The sequence below is a fragment of the Odocoileus virginianus genome, chromosome 4 (genome assembly GCF_023699985.2).
Source record: "Odocoileus virginianus isolate 20LAN1187 ecotype Illinois chromosome 4, Ovbor_1.2, whole genome shotgun sequence".
Taxonomy (NCBI): domain Eukaryota; kingdom Metazoa; phylum Chordata; class Mammalia; order Artiodactyla; family Cervidae; genus Odocoileus; species Odocoileus virginianus.
In genome coordinates this window covers 8797920-8825634 of record NC_069677.1, presented here as the reverse complement: position 1 = coordinate 8825634, position 27715 = coordinate 8797920, and the positions used below count along the sequence as shown (strand labels likewise).

At 39.2% G+C, this 27715-nt stretch overlaps 1 protein-coding gene across 11 annotated transcripts in view; it reads left to right on the top strand.

Moving 5' to 3' along the window:
• The window catches only part of GOLGB1 (golgin B1), a 74564-nt gene that overhangs the window by 40640 nt on the left and 6209 nt on the right, over positions 1 to 27715 (top strand). For all 11 annotated transcript variants that reach the window (XM_070466044.1, XM_070466043.1, XM_070466040.1 and 8 more), the window contains 6 exons: positions 416 to 5613; positions 6453 to 8364; positions 14966 to 15144; positions 24601 to 24766; positions 24955 to 25092; positions 27326 to 27481. In XM_070466044.1, coding sequence (XP_070322145.1) covers positions 416 to 5613; positions 6453 to 8364; positions 14966 to 15144; positions 24601 to 24766; positions 24955 to 25092; positions 27326 to 27481 — 7749 coding nt within the window. The remainder of the gene's footprint in view (positions 1 to 415; positions 5614 to 6452; positions 8365 to 14965; positions 15145 to 24600; positions 24767 to 24954; positions 25093 to 27325; positions 27482 to 27715) is intronic.

The following is a 27715-nucleotide window of genomic DNA, read 5'->3' as shown; positions in this document are numbered from 1 at the left end:
TATTCCAGTAGATAGTTTAGGAAAAGGAATCCTGTAACTTCCTTCTTGGCATGGGATGAAGCAAAAATTTATTTCTTGCTTCGCTTTTTATTTGTAAGTAGTTCTTAGGAGAAATAAGCAGTTTTAATCTGAAGAAAAAGTTTCCCAAGTGAGGAATATTTAGAAAATGCGTCCCAGGTTTCCTTAGGTCTTATGAATATGACTTGACTTCAGTGCTGGATTGACAGGATGCCCTCAGAGGTCCAAGTTGGGAAATAAAAACTAATTTTAAAAGTATTTAGCAGTTTTGTGGTAGGAAAGTTTAGATGGAAAAGTTTTAGGTTTTTGAAAATGCACAAAATACCAGTGTTTAGTTAGGCTCTTTTCTATAAAACATTTGATTGAGGTGTTTTGTTTGTTTCTTTTTAAAAAACAGGTGAGCATGGTTGGTATTACCAGGCTCAACAAAAGCAGTTTTTCTGCTGAGGAAAGTGGACAAGATGCCCTGGAGAACACATTTACTCAGAAGCATAAAGAACTATCTGTTTTATTGCTGGAAATGAAAGAAGCTCAAGAGGAGATTGCATTTCTTAAGTTGCAGCTTCAAGGCAAAAGGGCAGAAGGTGACCCTGAGTTCCTTGATCAGAAAGAAATGAAACAGATAGAGAGTGAAGGAATACCTCCAGTTAAAATGACAGTGTTGCTTGAAGATACAGGGCAGCATTTTCCACTGATGCCAGATAAAGAGAGCAGTCTCACAACAACTGAGAAAGAAGAGCAGATGAGCCCCGAAGACCAGCATAGACCATCTGAGGAAATATCTTTAAACAGCACTGGAGTGAAATTAAAATCAGCCAAGCAGGAAAATGATGATAAACCCTCTTCTGCTGTCCCAGGTATTTGTCAGTGTCACCAGGATGAATTGGAAAGACTAAAAGGTCAAGTTTTGGAGCTTGAGGTAAACCTTCATAAAGCAGAAGAAATCTATGAGAAAAATTTAGATGAGAAAGCTAAGGAAATAGTCATCCTAACCCAGCTGATTGAAGAGTTTAAGAAAAATGCTGAAAACACCAACAATGCTTTCACTGCTTTGTCTGAAGAAAGAGACCAGCTTCTTGCTCAGGTGAAGGAACTTTGTGTGGTAACGGAACTGAGGGCTCAGGTACAGCAACTAGAAGTGAACCTTGCAGAAGCAGAAAGGCAAAGAAGACTCGACTATGAAAGTCAGACTGCTCATCACGACTTGCTCACTGAACAGATCCACAGCCTCACCATAGAAGCCAAATCTAAAGATGTGAAGATTGAAGTTTTACAGAATGAACTAGATGGTGTGCAGGTTCAGTTTTCTGAGCAGAGTACTTTGATCAAAAGCCTGCAGAGCCAGCTGCAAAGGAAGGAAAGTGAAGTGCTTGAGGGGGCAGAACGTGAGAGGGAGGTCTCAAGTAAGGTAGAAGAACTTTCACAGGCTCTTTCACAGAAGGAACTTGAAATAGCAAAAATGGATCAACTTTTACTAGAAAAAAAGAAAGATGTAGAAATACTCCAACAGACCATTGAAGAGAAGGATCAGCAAGTGACAGAAATCAGCTTTAGTATGACAGAGAAAATGGTTCAGCTTAATGAAGAGAAATTTTCTCTTGGGGTTGAAATAAAGACTCTTAAAGAACAGCTGAATTTGTTATCCAGAGCTGAAGAGACCAAAAAAGAGCAGATGGAAGAAGATAAAGAAATTGTTTCCAGCATTAAACAGAATTATGATGAGTTGAGCCCAGCAGGGCTAATAAGTAAAGAAGAACTTCAGCGTGAATTAGACCTTGTAAAGAAAGAAAGTGAGCAGAGAAAGAGAAAGCTCCAGGCTGCTCTTATTAATAGAAAGGAACTTCTACAGAAAGTTAGTAGATTAGAAGAGGAATTGGCCAAAGTGAAAGATGAACCCAGCAAAGAGATCCTACTCCATGAGAGTGAGAGGAGGGAAGTGGAGGAAGATAAAGAAAGCAAAGAAGACTTAGAAAAATGTGTGACTTCTAAGTGCCAAGAAATAGAAATGTCTTTAAAACAGATAATATCTGAGAAGGAAATGGAACTAGACCACATTAGGAAGGATTTGGAAGAAAAGGCAGCAATAGAAGAACAGTTACAGGCTGTGGTCAAACAGATGAATCAGAATTTGCAGGAGAAGACAAACCAGATAGATCTGCTCCAAGCAGAAGTCATTGAAAACCAAGCAATTATCCAGAAGTTAACCACAGGTAACAAGGATGCAGGTGATGGAGACTCAGCAGCACCTGTAAAAGAAGCAGTGGCCATCAGTCCGCTTGGTGAAGCTGGTGGAGAACACTGGAAACCAGAACTGGAAGAAAAAATAGTGGACCTTGAAAAAGAAAAGGAGCAACTTCAAAAAAAGCTACAGGAAGTATTAACTTCTCGCAAGGTGATTCTAAAAAAGGCACAGGAGAAAGAAAGACATCTTAGGGAGGAGCTAAAGCAACAGAAGGATGACTATAATCGCTTGCAAGAACAGTTTGATGAGCAAAGCAAGGAAAATGAGAACATTGGGGACCAACTAAAACAACTGCAGATTCAAATACAGGAATCTATGGACAGAAAACTCCCAGGCAGTGGCCAGCAGGAACCAGGCTCTCCCACTCAAGGTTTAGAAGAACCTTTATTCAAAGCCACAAAACAGCAGCCTCTTCAATCTGTTTCAGAGTCTGACTTGTACCCAGACTGTCCTTCTCATCTTGGAGATACAAATGCTCTGCAGGGCAATACTGCTATTGCCCAGATTAAGACCCAGCTGAAAGAAATAGAGGCTGAGAAAGAAGAGTTAGAGTTAAAGGTTAACTCTACAATAAATGAGCTGACTAAAAAATCAGAAGAGGTATTTCAGTTACAAGAGCAGATAAATAAACAGGATTTAGAAATCCAAAGTCTGAAGGCAGAGTCCTGTGAAGCTGAAGCCTACGCAGAAACCCTGAGGCAAAAACTGGAAAGCAGTCAACTAGAGATCGCTGGACTAGAGCAGTTAAGAGAATTGAAGCCTGAACTAGATGAACTGCAGAAACTCATAAGCAAAAAGGACGAAGAAGTTAGGTCCCTTTCTGGACTGCTTAGTGAAAAGGAAACAGCCCTTACTAAAGTACAAATGGAGATAACAGAAAAAGAGGATTTAGTAAAGGCACTGCATACACAGCTGGAAATGCAAGCCAAAGAACATGATGAGAAGATAAAGCAGATCCAGGTGGAGCTTTGCGAACTGAAGCAGAAACCAGAAGAGACCGGAGAAGAAAGTAAAGCAAAACAGCAAATACAGAGGAAACTGCAAGCTGCACTCATTTCCCGAAAAGAAGCACTAAAAGAAAACAAAGGTCTCCAGGAGGAGTTGTCCTTGGCCAGAGACACCATTGAGCATCTCACTAAGTCTCTGGTAGATGTGGAAAACCAAGTTTCTGCTCAAAATAGAGAAAAAGGTGTATTCTTAGGAAAGTTAGCTCTTCTTCAGGAAGAAAGAGACAAGCTCATTGCAGAAGTGGACAGATCTTTAATGGAAAATCAAAGTCTCAGTGGTTCTTGTGAAAGTCTGAAATTAGCACTGGAGGGTCTTACTGAAGACAAGGAAAACTTAATGAAGGAAATTGAATCTTTGAAGTGTTCCAAGATTGCAGAAAGCACTGAGTGGCAAGAGAAACACCAAGAATTGCAAAAGGAATATGAAATTCTTCTGCAGTCCTATGAGAATGTTAGTAATGAGGCAGAAAGAATTCAGCATGTAGTGGAAACTGTGAGGCAGGAGAAGCAGGAACTTTATGGCAAGTTAAGAAGCACAGAAGCAAACAAGAAAGAAACAGAAAAGCAGTTGCAGGAAGCTGAACAGGAAATGGAGGAGATGAAAGAAAAGATGAGAAAGTTTGCTAAATCTAAACAGCAGAAAATCCTAGAGCTGGAAGAAGAGAATGAGCGGCTTAGAGCAGAGGTACATCCTGTAGGAGATACATCTAAAGATAGTATGGAAGCACTTCTTTCTTCCAATTCCGACATGAAGGAGGAGCTGGAAAGTGTCAAAACAGAATATAAAACCCTTTCTAAGGAGTTTGAGGCCCTAAAGGCAGAGAAGGACTCTTTAAATAAAGAGATTCAACATTTAAAGCATCAGATAGAAGATAATGTATCCAAACAAGCTAGTCTGGAGCCCATTGAGAGGCATGACAAACAGATGGCCGTCACTGAGGAGGCAATCCCGTCTGCTCCAAGTGAGGCTGATGAGCAAGACTCCCCAGGTATGAACACGAGGCCTGAAAATTTAGAATCCACTCTATCAGAGAACAGTGCCAAGCCTGACATATGTGAGAATGTCAACTTACATGATGAAATTAATAACTACCTTCAGCAAATTGATCAGCTCAAAGAAAGAATCACTGAATTAGAGGAAGGCAGGCAGAAAGACAAAGAATTTAGCCAGAATTTAGAAAATGAGAGAGATACTTTATTGAGTCGAATAGCAGCAAAGGATGGTGAACTAAAAATGCTTCAGGAAGAAGTAACCAAAATAAACCTGTTAAATCAGCAAACCCAAGAAGAACTTGCCAGAGTTACCAAGTTAAAGGAGACAGCAGAAGAAGAGAAAGATGATTTGGAAGAGAGGCTTATGAATCAATTAGCAGAACTTAATGGAAGCATTGGGAATTATTATCAGGATGTTACAGATGCCCAGATCAAAAACGAGCTACTAGAATCCGAAATGCAGAACCTTAAAAAGTGTGTGAGTGAATTGGAAGAAGAAAAGCAACAGTTAGTCAAGGAGAAAACTAAGGTGGAATCAGAAATAAGAAAGGAATATATGGAGAAAATACAAGGTGCTCAGAAAGGACCTGGAAATAAAAGCCATGCGAAGGAACTTCAGGAGCTGCTAAAAGAAAAACAGCAAGAAGTAAAGCAACTGCAGACGGATTGTATTAGGTACCAAGAGAAAATCAGTGCCCTGGAGAGAACTGTTAAGGCTCTGGAATTTGTTCAGACTGAGTCCCAAAAAGATTTGGAAATAACCAAAGAAAATCTAGCTCAAGCCAATGAACACCGCAAGAAGGCAGAATCAGAATTAGCTAGCTTCAAAGTACTGCTAGATGACACTCAAAGTGAAGCAGCAAGGGTCCTAGCAGACAATCTCAAGTTGAAAAAGGAGCTTCAGTCAAATAAAGAATCCATTAAAAGCCAAATGAAACAAAAGGATGAAGATCTTGAGCGAAGACTGGAGCAAGCAGAGGAGAAACACCTGAAAGAGAAGAAGAATATGCAAGAGAAACTGGATGCTTTGCGTAGAGAAAAAGTCCATTTAGAAGAGACGTTTGGAGAGGTTCAGCTCACTTTGAACAAGAAAGACAAGGAAGTTAAGCAACTTCAGGAAAACCTGGATAGTACTGTGGCCCAGCTGGCAGCTTTCACTAAGAGCATGTCTTCCCTCCAGGATGATCGGGACAGGGTGATAGATGAAGCCAAAAAGTGGGAGAGGAAGTTCAGTGATGCTATTCAGACCAAAGAAGAAGAAGTTAGACTTAAAGAGGAGAATTGCAGCATTCTAAAGGATCAGCTTAGGCAGATGTCCATCCATATGGAGGAACTGAAGATCAACATTTCCAGGTAAATGAATAATAGCTCTTTTAGCTCTTCCAAAGGAAATTGAAGGCAAAGGAAGTCATAAACTCTTTCCATTCCCTCTAATATTATGGGACTAATTTTGGTCTAAATTCCCCCCAGAAGATGTATTCCCTCTCACTTCCGTCTCGCTGTCTCTCTACTTTTTGCAATTGACTTTCTGCTACAACTTGTCTTGGTGTGAAAAATTCACATTTATTTCTCTACCCATCTTTCTATTGAGAGATGTCTTAGACTTTTTCCTTTCTTTTCATTTTCATTTCTACTGTCCTTGCCTATCTCTGAATTTTTACCATAGTATAAATTTCTATACTTTCGAATTACTGCCTTAGCCTCTGAAATGATCTCCTCTTCTCTTCCCCATGTTCTACATCAATTCATATTGCATATGCCTGCTGGAGTTATTTTCCTCAAACTTCAGTTTTAAATAATTCAGGAACTAACAGCATCCCCACACCATACTCTTTCATTTTCAGTAGAATCCCTCTGCTCAGAGACAAATTTCCTCATTTGCCTCTCATACCAAGATTATTTCATTAAGGGGCCAGACAACAGCTTATCTGGAACCAAGTACAAAATTGGGGGCACTCTTCAGAGTATCCAGACTCATGTCACTAAATTAACAACATACTTTGGAGTTTATTTTTATATAAATTCTCAGATGCAATACACTTTTAATACAGAACATTCAGTAGAACTAATACCTCTTTATTAAAAACACCGTCAATTATGAATGTTTATTGATTTGTAGATCTGAGTACCTGTTTTGTTTCTTAGGCATCAAGTACTTTTTGAAATCTGTAATTGATGACCTTTTTTTCTAGGCTTGAGCATGACAAACAGATGTGGGAGTCCAAAGCTCAGACAGAGGTCCAGATTCAGCAGAAGGTCTGTGATACTCTGCAAGGAGAAAACAAAGAACTTTTGTCCCAGCTCGAAGAGACTCAAAATCTATACCGTAGTTCTCAGGATGATTTAGCTAAGTTGGAATCAGAACTGAAGATTCTCAGAGACCAGTCAACTGATTTAAATAACTCTCTAGAAAAATTTAAGGAAAATAAAGAAAATTTGGAAGGGATCATAAAGCAGAAAGAAGCTGATATCCAGAATTGTAAGTTCAGTTATGAGCAGCTGGAGACTGATCTTCAGGCCTCCAGGCAACTGACCAATAGGCTGCATGAAGAAATAAACATGAAGGAGCAAAAGATTATAAGCCTGCTTTCTGCCAAGGAACAGGCAGTCCAAGTGGCTGTGGCTGAACTGCATCAGCAGCATGATAAAGAAATTAAAGAACTGGAAAATCTGCTGTCCCAGGAGGAAGAGGAGAACACTGTCTTAGAAGAGGAGAACAAAAAAGCTGTTGACAGAACCAATCAGCTTATGGAAACACTGAAAAACATGAAAAAGGAGAACATGCAGCAGAAGGCTCAGTTGAATTCCTTCGTTAAATCCATGTCTTCTCTCCAGGATGACCGAGACCGCATAGTCAGTGACTACCAACAGCTGGAAGAACGACATCTCTCTGTGATCTTGGAAAAAGACCAACTCATTCAAGATGCTGCTACTGAGAATAATAAGCTGAAGGAAGAAATCCGATGCTTGAGAAGTCATATGGATGACCTTAATTCTGAGAATGCCAAGCTCAATGCAGAGCTGATCCAGTATAGAGAAGACCTGAACCAAGTGTTATCGAAGAAAGACTGTCAGCAAAAGCAGCTCCTTGAAGCTCAGCTTCAGCAGACCAAGGACCTGAAAGGTGAATATGCTAAATTAGAAGCAAAGCTCAAGGAGTCTGAGGAAGCAAGGGGGGAGTTGCAGAGGTCCTCTCTTGCCCTCCAGGAGGAAAAACAAGATTTAGCTAAAGAGACTGAGAGCTTGAAAGTCTCTCTATCGCAATTAAAGAAACAGTTGACAGCCTTGCAAGAAGAAGGTACTCTAGGAATATTTCAGGCCCAATTAAAAGCCAAAGAAGAAGAGGTACAGAAGTTAAGTACTGTCCTTTCTTCCTCTCAGAAGAGAGTTCTAGAACTGGAAGAGGATTTGGTTCATGTTCAGAAGGAAGCTGCCAAGAAGGTAGGTGAAATTGAAGACAAACTGAAGAAAGAATTAAAGCATCTTCATCACGATGCAGGGATAATGCGCAATGAAACTGAAACAGCAGAAGAGAGGGTGGCGGAGCTAGCGAGAGATCTGGTGGAGATGGAACAGAGGTTACTCGTGGTCACCAAAGAAAACAAAGATCTCACAGCACAAATCCAGTCCTTTGGAAGGTCAATGAGTTCCCTACAAAACAGTAGAGATCAGGCCCATGAGAAACTTGAGGAACTAAAAAGGAAATATGAGGCCAGCCTGAAGGAGTTGGCACAGCTGAGAGAACAGGGCCTCGTAAGCAGGGAGAGAGATGTTCTTGTTTCTAAAGCTGCATTTCCAGTGATTTCCACTGAGGATAACATTTTGCCCCACCTTGAGAAACTTAACCAGCAGCTTCTGTCCAAAGATGAGCAACTGCTTCACTTGTCCTCACAACTGGAAGATTCTTACAACCAAGTGCAGTCCTTTTCCAAGGCTATGGCCAGCCTGCAGAATGAGAGAGATCGCCTGTTGAGTGAACTGGAGAGATTCCGCAAGTCAGAGGATGGGAGGCAGAGGTCTGCAGCCCCACCTACAACCAGCCCTGCTGAAGTACAGAGTTTAAAAAAAGCTATGTCATCACTCCAAAATGACCGGGACCGACTAGTGAGTGTTTAGTTTTTTCTTTCCAATCTTCTTCTGAGAGTTTTTGAAACTTTCTTTAAATTGATTTTCATTTTTACAGAAAATGGTAAAAATTTTTATTCATTTTAACGTGGCATTCTGGGACGATCTCATACGCCCCACAGATTGTTTTTGGTCTTAGAGAAACATTATTTAAATTACGTTAAATCTGCCATTGCTGTTTTAAAAAAAATTACTGATCTCCTTTGCACAGAACTCACATTGGTGAGTTTTTGTGACATTGGTCACAAAAGGACTAAGAGATAGAGAGCTATTTGTAAAAAAAAAAAAAAGTTAAATGTAAAAGGGATTAATTTAAATAATTTTACATGACTGTTTAGTAAAGCTTTGAGACTGAACCATTTTTCCCACTTCCCTTTATATATCCAACTTTTTTTTTTTAAATCTTAGAGAAAGATAAGGAAGATCTCCAGTGTTAAATTTTTACTGCTTTTAAGAGGGTCCCATAGTTTAATCCAGGTCTTTTTTTTTTTTCCTGAAAACTTGTAGATCATCAAAATTTAGAGGCAAAACTGGAACTGTATGAGCCCAGCCAGGCTGTCAGGATTCTACTTTGTGACATTATTCTTTTCACTTTCATGACAGTTTCTTAACTCTGTCTAGGCCATATACTCAAATGGGCAATAACTTGAACTTCAAAAGGCTAAATTTTCTATTTTTAAATCCAAAATATGAAAATTCTAGTTTTTAAGATTAGCCTCGGGGAAAAAATCATTTCTCCTAAACTGTAAAGTCTTATGCAGATCTTTTTTCTTGGTAGGTAATGTGTTCCTTCATATTATATTTAATACTGAATATTTATAGACAATCTTTTTTCCTTTTTGTAATCTGAACAAAGCCTCCCTTTTCAGCTACAATTTTGACATTAATACAGTTTAGACTTATTTATTTTTATTTTTAAAATAGTGTCAGTTTAGCTGACTTTGTTCTAGAAGCTTAACCTTTTGTCATTGTTTTCAGAATGCAAATTCAAAAAGTTTTCTTCAGAACCATATATACCGCACATATAATTTATAGCAGAGGTCCCCAGCCTCCAGATGCAGACCAGTATCTCCTGTCAGATTAGCAGTGGCATGAGATTAGAAATAAAGTGCACAATAAAAGTAATACGCTTGAACCATCCCCAAACCATCCCCACCCCACCCCACCCCCAGTCGTGGAAAACTGTCTTCCTTGAAACTGGTCCCTTGTGCCAAATAGGTTGGGGACTGCTGACTTATCCAGGTGTTGATTATCTTCTAGGTCAAAATTTTTTTCCTGAAAGCTTTAGGATGGATTCTGAATTAGCTATGTTTTATTCAATGAGTTGCTTTACTGTTTTTAGCTATTATAAATACTAGGGGCTAAACTTTCTATCTCTTAACTCCTGTTCTATTAATATCTTTTTGTCTGCTGGGTATTTACAAGCCAAAGCATTTTTTATTTATTTTTTTCTTAATATATATATTTATTGAAGTACAGTTGACTTACAATGTTTTAGGTGCACAGGTGATTTAGTTATATATATACACATATATTATTTTTGAAATTATTTTTCATTGTAGGTTATTACAAGATATTGACTATAGTTCCCTGTGGTGTAAAGCCAGTATGTTTTAATTTCCATATAAATCATAGTAATGTTCTTTTGTTTCCTAAGGCTCATAACTGTCTATGATTTTATTTCATTTAATCATCAAAGTCTATCATTTCTTTTTTAAAAATTTTTGTACAATTCTTAAAAGTTACTTTTGATTTACAGTTGTTACAAAATATTGGCTGTATTCCTGCATTGAATCTATCTAGGGTCTATCATTTCTTTATTCATAGTGTGCCTCAAATACTTCTTTTTCCTTTCCATCATCAACACCTTAGGGTAAATTTTTAACACTTTACCCTTAAATGGCTATAATGTTGGTGCTCCCAGTTGTCACCCCTCCATTGCTGAATATATTTTTCTGAAACTACTGTCTTATTACAGCATTGTTCAGTAACCTTTAAAAATTATTCTATCTCTAAGATATGCTTAGGATCCAAACCTCTTGGTCTGGTTTTAAGACCCTATGGTTTGTATCTTCCTGTCTTTCCAGCGTCCCCTTTTACTGCTTCCCTACTCCTACTCTTAATGTCAGCCATCTGATCTACTCACCCACAAACTGGTCTACTTACCCACCTTACTATCCTCTGAACAAAAATGTCCTCTCCGTTTTCCTTTTTTGGGCAAAGATTCCTGCTCTTTAAAGGTTGCTCCAGAGCTTAGATCCTCTGGTCACATTTGCAGATCACTTGATTGTCTATTACCTTCTGTCTATACTTCCCTTATGCTTCTCTTCTCTTTTGTCCCATATTGTCTTGATATATATGGGTGTGTGTGTTTGTGTGTGTAAAATTTCTATACCCTTATATTTTTTTATTGCACCATTTAAATTTCAAACTCCTGGTAAATGTCATGTCTTATACTTGTTTGTATTTCACATGGTTTTTAGCAGAAGGGTAGTTAATCATATGGTAGATAATCAACAATTGTGGTGGATATTCTCTGTCAGTGTGGTTGTTACTGATAATAGAGAAATAGGTTGTTACAAAATAGAGAAAATACTGTTTTCTCTATTTTGTGAAATTGGCATGTAGGGAGATTATAGGAACTTTCGAGACTGAGGCTTTTATATCTGCCATGACTGAATCATAAAGCCTAAGCAGGGTTATAAATCACATGAAGGCCTGACAGTCTGACTCAGTGATACTGCATACAGGCTCTGCCAGTCTGCTGAGGCCTTTCTGCATACTTACTGAATTACTGTTAACTCCATCGACTCTTCTTTTCCACGCATCTTGTTCTCACTCTGTCTAATGAGCATTGAAATTTCTAGTCTCTCAGCCACTGGCTGCATGTATGATAACATTTTAGTCACTGTCAGTTTAAATATTCAGCCCAGGCCAGCAAATTGTCACCTCTGCCTAGACTAGACTTCCTTTCTCTCAGGACCACCCAAGGGAGGAGCTCAGTTTGAAAGGAGCTCAGGTTACTTTGGTCCTCTTCTTTCCATAGTTAATCAAAGGGAAGTTTCCCAAATAAAGTCTGAGGGTCTAAGTGGCAAGGAGTTAATAACCCAGGGGATTCTACTAGGGCGTAACAGACAAGTCTGGAAACATTTTGGAGTTTTCATCACCCAAACTTCCTTAGTACTTTCCCATAATCAAATTAAGCACTTAGGCAGTTCCTGCCTAAAGGCTGGAGAGCAAATCTCTAGAAGTGCCTTTTCGTTCGTATGTACACTTCAGTCTGAAAATGATTTGAGGTAGCATTTAAAGATATGAGGGGCTTCCCATCTGGCTCAGTGGTAAAGAATCCACCTGCCAATTCAAGAGAAGCAGGGCTCGGTGGGTAAAGAATCTGCCTGCAATGCAGGAGACATGGGTTTCATCCCTGGGTTGGGAAGATCCCCTGGAGAAGAAAATGGCAACCCACTCCAGTATTCAAGTTGCAATACTGGATTTGCAAAGAGTTGCAAAGAATCTGACACAATTAGGCACAAGCACCTCCCAACCTATGTATTACTTTTATTTTCCTTGTCACCTTTGTTTTTCCTGGAATGAATAACTGTGTTTTTGTTGTTGTTACTGAGTTTTCTTTGTACTTATCAATGTAATTTAACCCCAGATTTACTGTCATTTATCCAAATTTTTCAAGATGTTTATTCCTGTATGTTTTGTCTTTAGGAAGAAAATTCTCTTGAAGTCTCTTTTTTGCTCTTATGTGAATCAGTTGCCCTATGTTATTCCTAGGACGTAATTTTCTTTCTAGAATATCTCCCTCCTTTTCTCTCCTGTGTTAGATCTCCTGTTTCTTGTATTCTATGTTTTCCTCATCTTGGTTTTGTGCCATCATTTTGTTGGAATAAATCAGTAACTCTCCGAGAAAAGATACAGGGAAATATCATTTCTGATAGTTTGATAGAGTACAGAATTCTAGGCTGAAATGATTTCTTTTCAAAACTGTGAAGACATTGTTCTATTCCCTTTTAGCTTACATTGTGGTTCAGGAGTCCAGAGATTCTGATCCTTGATCCTTTTTATGTTATCTGGTTCTCTCATTGTTTATCTAGTTCTATCTCTAGCTTTCTCCCCTCCCTCATGTCTCTCTCTCTCTCTGGAAATACAGTTGGACCTTGAACAGCATGGCTTTAAAATGCATGGATTCACTTATACATGGGTTTTCTTCAGTGATAACTACTACAGTACTCTAGGATCAGCAGTTGATTGACTCTGTGGTTGTGGAACAGCAGATATAGAAGATACAGGGGGAGCTGACAGTAAAGTACACACAGATTTTCAGCTTCACAGAGGGTGGGTACCCCCACCCTTGTGTTGTTCAATCGTCAACTACATGTAGAATCTTTCAGTCCAGTATGTTCTGATGTTTCACAATAATGTGTTTTGGTGTGAGTCTGTTTTTATTCATCATTCTGTCTCATCCTTTGAATCTAAGAAGTCTAAGAATCTAAGAAGTTCACCAATTTTGAGAAATTCCTTTGAATTCTGTTTTACCACTTTCCCTGGTCCTTTTTCTCTACTGCCTTTTTCTCCCCTGTGAAATTCTGTTACCTAGGTGTAGGGCCTTCTGGGTTGGTTCTATAATTTTCTTACCTTTTCTATCCTTTTTATTTTGGGAAGACTTTTCTTACCTCTGTCTTATGAATCCTGTATTGAAGTTTTCATTTTTGCTATCATGTTCCTGATTTCTAAGGATTATTTTTTTTTTTGGTCTCATAGATATATGTTCTTAATTTATCTCTGTAAGTAGATTTGGGGCAGATTTGTTCTTTGAAATTTTCTTGTGAGTTTTTCTTTATAGTTTTAAATTTTCTGCTATAATGCTTCTGATTTCCAATATTCTTTTAAATCTTTGAGTACATGACATGCTTTTTTCTGTTAATCTCTTCTGGATTACTTTTCTTCCAGTTTCTTTTTATCTCTGCCTAATGTTAGCTGTTCTTCAGGGAAGGGTTAATCAGTGGTTTGTTCTTCATGTTCAAAGGTGGAGTCTAAGAAATGCTTGTAGGTGGGACTTACCAACTGAGTTTCAGCTCATGGTTATCTTGCTGAGCTTTTTGAGGGCAGTCCCATGTTGATATCTTTAGTTCCTCTTGGGTTAGTCGGATTTTCCAAAGAAGACTTCTCCGTTTCCTGCATGGATGGTAAAGGCCTCTGTGCCAGAACTCTTCGAGCTGAGTATGAGAAAAGTCTTCTAATATTCAGAAAGCATGCATTCAACTGATCACCCTGGTGCTGGAGCAGTACCTTTACCTTCAGCTGTTCCATAGTCCAGAGACACTCCTTCAACCTTCTCTAAAGGATCAAATTCTTCTTGTCTGTCAGAGCAACAAAAAGTGTGAAATTGGGAGTGTATTTAGGGATGTTGTTTTTAAGCATCTTTCATCTGATCCTCCTTATTTCAGCCATCACCTCCTTGCTACTCCTATCACTATCTTTCCCAGAAGAGACTGGTGCTGTTAATTCCTAAGCCTTTTGGAGAGTCTGCTGAGTAAGTTCTGTTGGTTCTTGGCTTTCCCAACTGCCATTTTAAGACTTGCCATTCCCAGATCTCTTAAGTCAGTTACCATTTATGCATCTACTTTTTAGCTTCCAAAATTAATTTCATTGCTACTGACTTGTCTCTTGTTGTTCTTGTTCTGGTGTTTTATGCTTATAAAATATCTTCATTGTAGCTTTAGTGATATTTCCAGATGGGTGAAAGAGATATGTATTTAGGACTCCCCTCTTTGCCCTGACATCCTCACATTATTTCTTATTGCCAAGCTTTTAATGAATATTGCGGGTAAAGAGTTAGAAGATATATCTGGAATGTAATAATAGATAGGCAGGTTTGTTATTTAAAGGCAAGTTCATCTTCATTAACACCGCCACTGACTTTTATATGTGGAGCGTATTAATTTTCTTGTCAAATTCTCATAATATTTATAAGAGGTACTTTAATTATCTTCATTTTATAGGTGGAGGAAATTAAGGCTTAAAGAGTATGTGAAACATGCATAGGAGCACACATTATGTGGGCAGGATAACTGACTCCAAATTCTAACTGTTCTTAAGCACTGGGCCTGGATATCACTGCCTTCTTTATAATCAAGATCAGCTATGGTAGAATTAAGATTGATATTCATGAACCAGAGTTTAGAAGCCTAGCCAGGGCACGTGGTTAAATAGAAAGCCAGTCTATCTTTGTATTTCTTGTCTTAGGGAGTTACCACCCCCAAGCATCTATGAGTCCTTTGTCTATCTCATCTCCAGAGTTGTAAATCTAAAATCAGCTTAGGCCCTCAGAGCCAGGGGACTGGCGTTGAAGTTGCAGTTGTTGGACTCTGCTGCCTTCATGGCCACTCCTTGGGGAGATTCCCACCAGCCTGGCTGCATGTATTTCAATTACATTAGGGATTCATGCTGCAATTATGTCAGTGAATTGTTAGGTGTTAGTAGTCTATTGTGATGTTGACTGACTTAACAGGGAGCTAGCTAAGTGGATGAAATGTGATAAATTACCCTTTTACTTTCCTTTTGGTTAAAGCTGAAGGAGTTAAAGAATCTGCAGCAGCAATATTTACAGATTAACCAAGAAATCACTGAGTTACGTCCACTGAAGGCTCAACTTCAGGAGTATCAAGATAAGACAAAAACATTTCAGATTATGCAAGAAGAGCTCAAGCAGGAAAACGTCTCCTGGCAGCATGAGCTGCATCAGCTCAGGTATAGTAATCTCTGCTTTATAACCCTTTCTGTTGTTGTTCATTGTTGTTCAGTTGGGAAGTCATGTCTGACTCTTTGTGACCCCATGGACTGTAGCATGCCAGGCTTCTCTGTCCACTGTCTCCCAGACTTTACTCAAACTCATGTCCATTGAGTTGGTAATGCCATCTAACTATCTCATCTTCTGTTGCCCTGTTCTCCTGCCCTCAATCTTTCCCAGCATTAGGATCTTTTCCAATGAGTAGGCTCTTCACATCAGGTGGCCAAAGTATTGGAGCTTCAGCTTCAGCGTCAGTCCTTCCAATGAATATTCAGGACTGAGTTCCTTTAGGATTGACTGGTTTGATCTCCTTGTAGTCCAAGGGACTCTCAGGAGTCTTCTTCAGCACCACGATTCAAAAGCATCATTCTTTGGCACTCAGCTTTCTTTATGGTCCAACTCTCAGAGGACTACTGGAAAAACTGTAGCTTTGACTATATAGACCTTTGTTGACAAAGTGATGTCTCTGCTTTTGAATACGCTTTCTAGGTTTGTCATAGCTTTCCTTCCAAGAAGCAAGCGTCTTTTAATTTCATCGCTGCAGTCACTGTCTACAGTGATTCTGGAGCCCAAGAAAAGAAAATCTGTCACTGTTTCCACTTCTTCCCCTTCTGTTTGCCATGAAGTGATGGGACCAATGCCATGATCTTAGTTTTTTGAATGTTGAACTTTAAGCCACCTTTTTCACTCTCCTCTTTCATCCTTATCTAGAGGCTCCTTAGTTCCTCTTCACTTTCTGCCAGTAGAGTGGTATCATCAGCATGTCTGAGATTGCTGATATTTTCCCCAGCAATCTTGATTCCAGCTTGTGATTCATCCTACAGCCTAGTATTTTAATTGATGTACTCTGCATATAAGTTAAATAAGCAGGGTGACAATATATAGCCTTGTGATACTCCTTTTCCAAATTTGAACTAGTCTCTTTTTCCATGTCCAGTTCTGTTGCTTCTTGACCTGCATACAGGTTTTTTAAGAGACAGGTAAGGTGGTCTAGTCTTCCCATCTTCTTAAGAATTTTCCACAGTTTGTTGTGATCCTTTTGGTTTATTCTTTTATTATTATGAAATAATTATAGATTTGTAGAGAGTTGCAAAAAAAATAATACAAAGAGCTTTCATGTACTCTTCATCCAGTTTCCTCCAGTGGTAATATCTTACATCACTATAATTTGATTTCAAAACCAGGAAATAGTCATTAGTACAATTCAAAGACCTTATGCAGGTTTCACCAATTAGACTTTCACTCAAGTATGTGTATAGTTCTGTGCAACTTTATCATATGTGTGGAGTCATGCAACCGCCACTGCAACAACATACACAACTGGCCCATCATCACGAATACATCCCTTGTGCTATTAGTTTATAGTCATTCTTCCTGTCCCTCCCATCTCCACATCCGTAACTTCTGGCAACCATTTATCTGTTTCTCCATCTCATTTTGTCTCATTCTGAGAATTTTTTAGTATGTAACCTTTTGAAATTAGCTTTACTTATGTATAATGCCCTTGACATCCATAACATCTTTGCATGTATCGATACGTCATTCTTTTTATTGATGAACAGTATTTCATGGTATGAATGTACTGCTTTAACCATTCATCCATTGAAGGTCTTGTGTTGTTTCTAATTTTTAGCTACTATAAATAAAGCTGCTGTAAACACTTGTGTATAGACTTTCATATGGACAGTAAGTTTTAATTTCTCTGAGATAACTGCCCAGGAGTGCAAATGCTAGGTCATATAGTAAGTATGTGTAGATTTTAAAGAAGCTACAAAACTACATTCCAGAATGACTATATTATTTTACAACAATATATGAGTGATCCAGTTTCAATATCAAATGCTGCAGCTTCATCAGCATTTGATATTGTAACTGTATTTTAGTTTTTAATAGGTATGTAATGCTTTTCCATTGTGGTTTTAATTTGCATAATGGCTACTAATGTTTAACATTTTTTATGTGCTTATTTGACATTATATATCCTTTTTGATGAAATATTTGTGTTTTTTCTGTTTTCTGATTGTGTCATTAATTTTTACTGTTGAGTTTTGAGAGCCTTTTTGTTTTTCCATTCCAGATACAAGTGTTTTGTCAGCTATGTGACTTGCAAATGTTTTCTTCCAGTCTGCAGTTTATTTTTTTCTTCTTTCCATTGAGAAGGTCTTTTTAATTTTGATGAAACCAGTTTATTGCTTATCTTTCTTGTTATTCAGATGCAATAATTGTTATTGTTCTATCTTCAGGTTCATCGATACTTTTTTCCTTCATCGCTTCTATTCTGCTCTTGAGTCCATTGAGTTAGATTTTTACTTTGGATATTTTGATATTTTTTCATTCTAAAATTTCCATTTAGGTCTTATTTATATCTTCTATTTCTTTGCTGAGGCTTTCTCTGTTTCTATTTATTTCCAGTGTGTTAGTTATTACTTTTTGAAGCATTTATATGATGGCCACTTTAAAATCCGTCTATAATTCTGTATATTTGTTTCCATCATCTGTGTCATCTTGGGTCTTGTAATCTGTTAATTTTGTTTTCTCAATCAAATTGTGATTTCCTTGTTTTTTAGTATGATGAGTGATTTTCAGTTGTTCCTGAACATTTTGGAGTCTTGTAAGTTTTAATGATCAATCTTCTTTAAATCTTTAGTAGGCTTCCACTAGCACCATGCCAAGAGGGAAAGGGGGACACTACCAATTTACTGCTGGAGGAGGGTTTTTTATCAATACTTAGTGGGAGAATTGTGGGCTTTCCCAGGTGGCATGGTGGTAAAGAATCTACCTGCTAATGCAGGAGAAGCAAGAGACTTGGGTTTAATTTCCAGGTCAAGAAGATTCCCTGGAGCAGGAAATGGCTACCCGCTCCAGTGTTCTTGCCTGGAAAATCCTATGGAAAGAGGAACCTGGTGTGCTGCAGTCCATGGGGTCAGAAAGAGTCGGACACAACTGAGCATCCACGTACGCAGTGGGAGGAATAAGGAAAAACGCATCTACTCCATCTCGTCTGGATCTAGAAATCCAAGCCCTTTTCTTTTAAAGATGAATAACAATGCTATGTGTTCTATTACAGGAAAAAAAATATGATAGGAACTGATATTTTTGATGATTCATTTAATTCAGTGTCTCAGATTTGATCCAAAAAGTAAAGGTAAAGAATAAGTGATTAACAGTATATAGACAGGTCCTGTTCTTACAGCCTCATTGTTGGGACTTTGTTACTGTTCAGTAAGATGGTGCAGTGCACTTTAGTAAAACCAGACCCAGAGCTTTCAAGGTTTGATACTGAAAGGAGAATCTCTATGTTGGAAAGTGCTGCTGATCAAGCAACACCTGCTTTGTCTCAGCGGCTGCTAGAGGGCCAGCACAGCCAAGTGAATACAGAGAATATGAGGTGGGGTCTAGAGTCCCATCCAGCTTACAAGGGGCTACCCTGATGACACATATCAATATAATAAAAATAATTATTGTAACATCCCTAGGAGAGCTCTTTAGCATTTTTTAAATTAATTAATTAATTAGGCTGCGTCAGGTCCTTTGCCTTGTAGCATATGGGATCTTAGTTCCCCAGCCAGGGATCAAACCCATTTCCCATGCATTGCAAGGTGGATTCTTAACCACTGGACCACCAGGAAGTCCTCCTAAGAGAGCTCTTAATGTGTAAATTTGAGAAGATTTGTTCCTTCACAGATCCTAGATGCTTTACTAAAATGATATGTCAAAAGAAACCTTAAGCAAAGTTTATGAAACAAAACACTTTTTCGAATTGGGTCATTTAAGCTTTATGGAGTGACATTACATCCAAAAAATTTTCATATTCAACATATTTACAGACTTTCTCATACATGAAAATATATCAGACTTACTCTGTGGAGTTGACAAAGTTCCCAAATGATACAAGAACACTTTTTTTTTTTTTTTTAAATTAACAGATGATTGAAGAGAAGGTAAAAAACTGAATTTTTGCTCTCTGGGAATACAGATTTCTCCTGTTTCTTCATTCTGTATTTGAACCTTCAGAAGGAAGGTGAATTACTCCCATTTCAACCTCATACCTTTTTTCCAACAGGGAATAGCTGCCCCAGCTTATTCCCTTAGAATCTCAATTCATCATCAAGAATCTCAGTTCATCTGAGCACTGAAGTTAGGGCCCTTTGAAGGTGATCGGGAGCACAAGGGAGCATCACCTTGATGTCACCCATATTATATACAAATTACCTAGAACTAAAAGGAATCAGTGAACTAAAATGGACTGGAATAGGTGAATTTAACTCAGATGACCATTTTATCTACTACTGTGGGCAGGAATCCCTTAGAAGAAATGGAGTAACCATCATAGTCAACAAAAGAGTGCAGTTTGGAATGCAGTACTTGGATGCAATCTCAAAAACGACAGAATGATCTCTGTTCGTTTCCAAGGCGAACCATTCAATATCATGGTAATCCAAGTCTATGCCCGACCAGTAACGCTGAAGAACCTAAAGTTGAATGGTTCTATGAAGACCTACAAGACCTTTTAGAACTAACACCCAAAAAAGATGTCCTTTTCATTATAGGGGATTGGAATACAAAAGTAGGAAGTCAGGAAACACCTGGAGTAACTTGCAGATTTGGCCATGGAGTACATAATGAAGCAGGGCAAAGGCTAATAGAGTTTTACTAAGAGAACTCACTGGTCATAGCCAACACCCTCTTCCACCAACAACAAGAGAAGACTCTACACAAGGACATCACCAGATGGCCAACACCGAAATCAGATTGATTATATTCTTTGCAGCTAAAGATGGAGAAGCTCTATACAGTCAGCAAAAACAAGACCGGGAGGTCAGACCATGGCTCAGATCATGAACTCCTTATTGCCAAATTCAGACTTAAATTTAAGAAAGTGGGGAAAACCACTAAACCATTCAGGTAACCTAAATCAGATCCCTTATGATTATACAGTGGAAGTGACAAATAGATTTAAGGGACTAGATCTGATAGACAGAGTGCCTGATGAACTATGGACGTAGGTTTGTGACGTTGTACAGGAGACAGGGATCAAGATCATCCCCAGGAAAAAGAAATGCAAAAAAGCAAAATGGCTGTCTGAGGAGCCTTACAAATAGCTGTGAAAAGAAGAGAAGCGAAAAGGAAAGATACACCCATTTGAATACAAAGTTCCAAAGAATAGCAAGGAGAGATAAGAAAGCCTTTCTCCGAGATCATAAAAAAAGAAATAGAGGAAAACAATAGAATGGGAAGGACTAGAGATCTCTTCAAGAAAATTAGAGATACCAAGGGGACATTTCATGCAAAGATGGGCTCAATAAAGGACAGAAATGGTATGGACCTGACAGAAGCAGAAGATATTAAGAAGAGCTGGCAAGAATACACAGAAGAACTATACAAAAAAGATCTTCACGACCCAGTTAATCACGATGGTGTGATCACTCACCTAGAGCCAGACATCCTGGAGTGTGAAGTCAAGTGGGCCTTAGGAAGCATCACTACAAAGCTAGTGGAGGTGATGGAATTCCAGTTGAGCTATTTCAAATCCTAAAAGATGATGCTATGAAAGTGCTGCACTCAATGTGCCAGCAAATTTGGAAAACTCAGTAGTGGCCACAGGACTGGAAAAGGTCAGTTTTCATTCCAATCCAAAAGAAAGGAAATGCCAAAGAATGCTCAAACTACCGCACAGTTGCACTCATCTCACATGCTAGTAAAGTAATGCTCAAAATTCTCCAAGCCAGGCTTCAACAAGACATAAACCATGAACTTCCAGATGTTCAAGCTGGATTTAGAAAAGGCAGAGGAACCAGAGATCAAATTGCTAATATCCACTGGATCATTGAAAAAGCAAGAGAGTTTCAGAAAAACATCTATTTCTGCTTTATTGACTATGCCAAAGCCTTTGACTGTGTGGATCACAATAAACTGTGGAAAATTCTGAAAGAGATTGGAATACCAGACCACCTGACCTGCCTTCTGAGATATCTGTATGCAGGTCAGGAAGCAACAGTTAGAACTGGACATGGAACAACAGACTGATTCCAAATAGGAAAAGGAGTACATCAAGGCTGTATATTGTCACCCTGCTGATTTAACTTATATGCAGAGTACATCATGAGAAATGCTGGGCTGGAAGAATCATAAGCTGGAATCAAGATTGCCGGGAGAAATATCAATAACCTCAGATATGCAGATGACACCAACCCTTATGGCAGAAAGTGAAGAGGAACTAAAGAGCCTCTTGATGAAAGTGAAAGAGGAGAGTGAAAAAGTTGGTTTAAAGCTCAACATTCAGAAAACTAAGATCATGGCATCTGGTCCCATCACTTCATGGCAGATAGATGGGGAAACAGTGGAAACTGACAGACTATTTTTTTGGGCTGCAAAATCACTGCAGATGGTGATTGCAGCCATGAAATTAAAAGATGCTTACTCCTTAGAGGGAAAGTTATGACCAACCTAGACAGCATATTAAAAAGCAGAGACATTACTTTGCCGACAAAGGTCCATCTAGTCGAGGCTATGGTGTTTCCAGTAGTCATGTATGGATGTGAGAGTTGGACTATAAAGAAAGCTGAGCACCAAAGAATTGATGCTTTTGAACTGTGGTGTTGGAGAAGACTCTTGAGAGTCCCTTGGACTGCAAGGAGGTCCAACCAGTCCATTATAAAGGTTGATGCTTTTGAATGGTGGTGTTGGAGAAGACTCTTGAGAGTCCCTTGGACTGCAAGGAGATTCAACCAGTCCATCCTAAAGGAGATCAGTCCTGGGTGTTCATTGGAAGGACTGATGCTGAAGCTGAAACTCCAGTACTTTGGCTACCTGATGCGAAGAGCTGACTCATTTGAAAAGACCCTGATCACCAGCTCAGGTTGGATGCATGAGACAAGTGCTCAGGCCTGGTGCACTGGGAAGACCCAGAGGGATCGGGTAGAGAGGGAGGTGTGGGCGGGAGGGGATCGGGATGGGGAATACATGTAAATCCATGGCTGATTCATGTCAATGTATGACAAAAACCACTACAGTATTGTAAAGTAATTAGCCTCCAACTAATAAAAATAAATGTAAAAATAAGAAAGAAAAGACCCTGATGCTGGGAAAGATTGAGAGCAGGAGGAAGAGGAGATGACAGAGGATGAGGTGGTTGGATGGCATCATCGACTCAATGGACATGAGTTTGGGTGGGCTCCAGGAGTTGGTGTTGGACAGGTAGGCCTGATGTGCTGCAGCTCATGAGGTTGCAAAGTGTCAGACATGACTGGCGACTGAACTGAACTGAACTAAAAGAATAGTGTGTCAAGTTGCTACTAAAAACCAAAGAAGAGGTGCATGGTTTAAAGACTTGTTTTTTGCAGCCACTTGTTCCTCTTGAAACTTCCTGGCAGAGATTCTGAATGAAGACTTTCCTGATAAAGGTGACCCTTAGGGAAGAGAAAAAGAGGGAGAAAAAAATGATTTCTGGTCTATTGATTTTTTTTTCTGCATTGTCACCATTCTGTTAGCCTTTCTCTCTTTACCTTCCACATTTAAGCAGTTTTGAAGGTAATAAAAATTATATATCAAATGGCTGTGAGTAAATTATAAGAAGGAAAGGAAGACATTTTACTTTACCTTTAGAAGGAAAAAGACATGAAGACAGATTTGATTCACTGACTTTAGGACCAGTTTCTTTGCTGAATATCTTTTTAAAACAGGATCCCTGTCGTGCCCTTGAAATACTTTCGAGAAACGAGCTTTCCAAACTTGAAAAAGCTGGAACATCTCATTCAGGTTTCTATGGCACTGGGGTTGGCTAATCAGAACAGCCTGGATTTATGCAATAACCTTTCTCTTCTACTTTAACTACTGGTTTGCTTAGTCTGCTCTGGTTCCTGTGCTCTCTTACTTAAGGGGTAATGAGGTATGGCCCTTTTATGGCTGTTCTCTTAAGTAATCAGCTTGTTCCTTAGCTCCTATTCTCCACTGAGGGTCTCTCCAGACTGTAACTACTTGTCCATCTTTCAAAAAAAAAAAGGCTATTTGAAGCTTTATAAAAAGATCTGTGATCTTTCTCACTCTTATACTCCTCCTTTCTTATTCTCTCTCATTTTTCATACTCCTCCTTTCTTATTCTCTCTCATTTTTCACAGACAAATATTAGAGAAAGTGTATTAGAGGATTTCTGTACCTTTTCCATATGGTGGCCTTGTAATAAAAATTTATTTTACTTTCTAAGTTTTATTGTTCTGTCTTTTTGGAAAAAAAAATCTGTCTGTAATCCAAGTCACCTTTTGACATAGCAGGATTCTTTCATAATAGATTTATGTCCTTTAGAAAAGAAAGGACCATTTTACATTATTTCTAGAGAAAAAGACAAAAAAGTCTGATGTAGTTAAAACAAAATCTTGCATTATTGGGAAAAATAGAAACTAGTCAAAGAGATGCTGCACAAATTTGTTTACAACCCCCTTTTTTTTTTTCAGGCATAGTGTAGCGAGAAGTAGAACTAAAGAATCTGGCACAGAGGCAGCTTTGCTTGTTCTGCAGAAAATTAGCTAGAATCAAATAGAGGCCTGCCTCTTGGTCAAATTCAGAGGATAAATAAATAGCAGCAGTTAATATGTAAATCCTTCCCTCCAGAACTCTGCCCTCCTCACAGTAAGTGATCAGATGGTTTGCCTAATAGTGGCAGATGGACATGTAGCATGCAGGAAGCTGATGCTTCCTGGGTAGTGGTTACCACTGAGCAGCAATCAGCGTTGGAAGTACTCACCTGTGTTTGGTGCATGACATATAGTATCTCATTAAATCATCACAATAATTCTAAGGAATAGATCATTTATTCCCATTTCACCCATGAGGCTCAGAGAGATTAAGTAACTTTTACTCAGGGTCTCATGCCTCGTGTAGAACACAGCCAGCGTTTGAACCCAGCTCTTTCAGACTCTACAGTGGCATCCTCATAACCCTGATGTTGTTCTAAAGAATTACAGTGGTTTCCCATTGCTTACAGAGTAAATTTTATTTAGTATGGTGTTCAGTGCCCCCACAGAGTCTGACTTCTTTCCTCTTCATCTTCACTTCCTGCTCTATCCACTCTCCACACTATGTACTACAACAGTTCCAAAACTCACTATGTATATTCATTCTTGTGCTTTTGTTCTGTTCTCAACCTGTAATACTTTTCTCATTATGGAAACCTGACTCATTGTTCAGAGTTCAGATCAAATACCTACTTTTCTGTGAAATCTTCCCCAGTCCTGCCAGTTAGAGTTCTTTTAAGTTCCACTTCATCATCTTGCTGCACAATTCTATTTATAACATAAATTTCACTCTGGTTATGTATTTTCAACTACATCTCCACATCCCATTAGATGTTTGAATATGTAATTATTTATCTTTGTCTCACAAGTATATATTTGCCTATGCCTATTTCATGTTTTCTCTAGGATGGAGAAGAATTCCTGGGAAATGCATGAGAGGAGAATGAAGGAGCAATACCTTATGGCTATCGCAGATAAAGATCAGCAGCTCAGCCATCTGCAGAACCTTGTGAGGGAATTGAGATCTTCTTCCTCACAGACTGAGACCCACAAAGTGCAGTACCAAAGACAGGTGAGTAATTCCAGCGCTGATTGCTGCTTGGAGGAAATGTTAGCTTCCTGCAAGCTGAGTGCTTATCTGCCACTATTAGGCAAGCCATCTGTGATTATTTCCTGTGAGGTGGGCAGGGTTTCCGGAGGGAAGGATTTAAGTATGCACAATGTTTGGAGAGAGTTTCATCAGTGTTTATATCCTGGCAGGCATCCCCAGAGACATCAGTTTCCCTCAATGGATCACAAAACCTAGTTTATGAGACAGAGCATCTTAGGACTCAGCTCAATGACAGCTTAAAAGAAATTCACCAAAAGGAGTTAAGAATTCAGCAACTGAACAGCAAGGTATGTGTTCCCTGCTAGCCTGAAGTTCAATTTCTTGTTTCCATGACTAAAAGCAAGAAGGTAAATAGAAGCTGTTTAAGCTTAGGCTCTAGCTCTGTTAGAAGACAGAAGTTTTACCTTTCTCAGAGCCTGGATCCCTCACTTAAAAGCACCAGACACAGGGCCATTTCTTTTTCCTCGCCTTTGCAGAGCCCTTGGGAGTGATTTGGAGAAGCCCATTCAATAAGAATGGTAAAAACCAACTCCTTTAGGAAGGCTTCCTACCCAACATCATCTCCCCATAACTCCTCACAAATCCTCCAGCGAGCTCCCCGGTATTTCTCACTAGTGTGTAGCAGGGAAGAGTCTCAGGAAGGAGGCTTGCATATGCGATTAGACAAAGTGATAGAGGTGAGGGGTCTGCTCTTCATTCTACTCCATTTGTAAGCTTCCTCACTGTCTGTCTAATGTTGTGGAATTAAAGAAGCCAATTTGCTTTTTCCTGAACCCCGCGCTGGCTGCTCTAGACACTCTAGGAAGTATGCTGGGAGTAGATGGACCTCTTTCTATAGGAAGAGCTGCTTTGCCATCTGGTCCCTAGAGCAAAGGCCAAGGCAACAAAAAAGAAAATTATTCTCAGTGCCTTCTCATATCTGTCTTCTCCCCTCATCCATTCTTTGGCTTCTCTTCCTTCATCACCTGCTTCCCTTCCCTCACCATCTTATGAATCATTATACTCGTGTTGTCTCTGACTTGTCAGATTATTCTCTGGCAGCACCTCACCTGGTTCTGCCTTCTTCAGAGGAACCCAGCTAGGTAGTTTATGTTAGTGCTAGGAGGAATTTGAGTGACCATTTAGACTCTGGGATCCAAAAATTAGCTTTGAGGAGGACTATCAATATAAATGTCCAAAAATTATACACAAAATGATGTGTTTGTAAGTTTCTCATCACAAAAACTCAGGCATTCACCAAGGGATCTGTGATCCAAAAATGGTAAAGATCAGTAGGCTATACTCAGATTAGGAAATTAAGGCCCAGAGATATTAAGTAATTTGCCCAAAGTGTTAGCAGCAGGTCAGTCTGGGGGTAAATATGGTAATATACATGAAAAATACAGTGCCTGGTTTGTGTAGAAGGCACTCATTAAATGTTGTTAAATTCAACTAACTAACATTGAAGTATCAGAGACTGATAACACTGTTAACTCTGGCAGAGTTAAAAAAAAATTTGCATTTAAAATTTGCATTTTTTCAAGTAGGTTAGTTGGTCACAGTGAATTGGTAAAATTATAGAGCCTTTATTGGGGGTGTTTTCTGGGAGTTTTCAGGGGGTGCTATGGTGGGGAGACTCCAGAGCAGATCCTACCCAGTTCCTCTTTCAGCCTAGTCAGTTGTTTCCACAAAGTTCTGCCCTTCATACCTCTTAACACCTCCTCCTTCTATAAACTAAATCCCATCTCAACCTTGTTATATTTGCTTTCCTGAAGATTAGACTGTGAATCACTCTGGGCATTTGTCTTTCTAGCATGATACTTGAAACTGCAGTGAATAGCAACTGAAACATTTTTCATGTAAATATTTTAGTGGGGTAAAACACCAAAAGGTGCAAAAATCACAAATACAGTCTGGTTTATTTTCATGAAGTAAGGACACCTGTATAAGCAGCACCCAGATCAAGAATCAGAACATCTCCATCCCTAGGGTCGATCATTCACTTATTCATCATTCAGCAAACAATAACTATTATCTACCTTCTGTGAGCCTAGCCATATGCTTGGTATTGAGGATACACAGTGACTCTTCATGGAGTTCACAGTTTGGGGATATTAAAGCTTCCACTATCTGGGTCCCAGCTAACTAGGAGCACTGCTTCTTGGGCTCTAGCATGGGTAGTAGCAGATGGGCTGTCAGCATAGAATGTCTCCTCTCCAAGCCACCACCCTAATTCTTTCCATGGATGCTCAGACTTTGTTTATATCTCTGCCGATTGTGGGGCTTCCCAGGTGGCTCAGTGGTAAAGAATCTCCCTGCCAGTGCAGGATGCAGGAGATGCAGATTCGATCCCTGGACCAGGAAGATCCCCTGGAGGAGGAAATGGCAGCATGCTCCAGTATTCTTGCCTGAAAAATCTCATGGACAGGGAGCCTGGTGGGTTACAGAGTTGTAAAGAGTCAGATATGACTAAGCATGCACACTGCCTGCTCCTAGTGAAACAGTCCTGTGGACTAGTGCTTATCGTCTCTCCTATTTCAGTTCTCTCAACTGCTGGAAGAGAAAAATACCCTTTCTATTCAGCTCTGTGACACCAGTCAGAGTCTCCGTGAGAACCAGCAGCACTACAGTGACCTTTTCAGTCACTGTGCAGTCCTGGAGAAGCAGGTTCAAGAGCTGCAAGCTGTGAGTGAAAAGGTGAGAGGCTGGGGAAAGTGTTGGGAAATTGAGCACGGATGATAAAGCATAAAGCACAGCCTCGAAAAGGTCGATGTCTTCAGGCTGAAGATCAAATAGGTGTGATGGAAACAGTGAGGAGAGGAGTGGAGGAATAAGGTCCAAGAAAAACTGAAGAGTGAATGGATTAGAAGGAAAATGATCAACAGTGAGGTTCAGTTCAGTTCAGTCGCTTAGTTGTGTCCAACTCTTTGC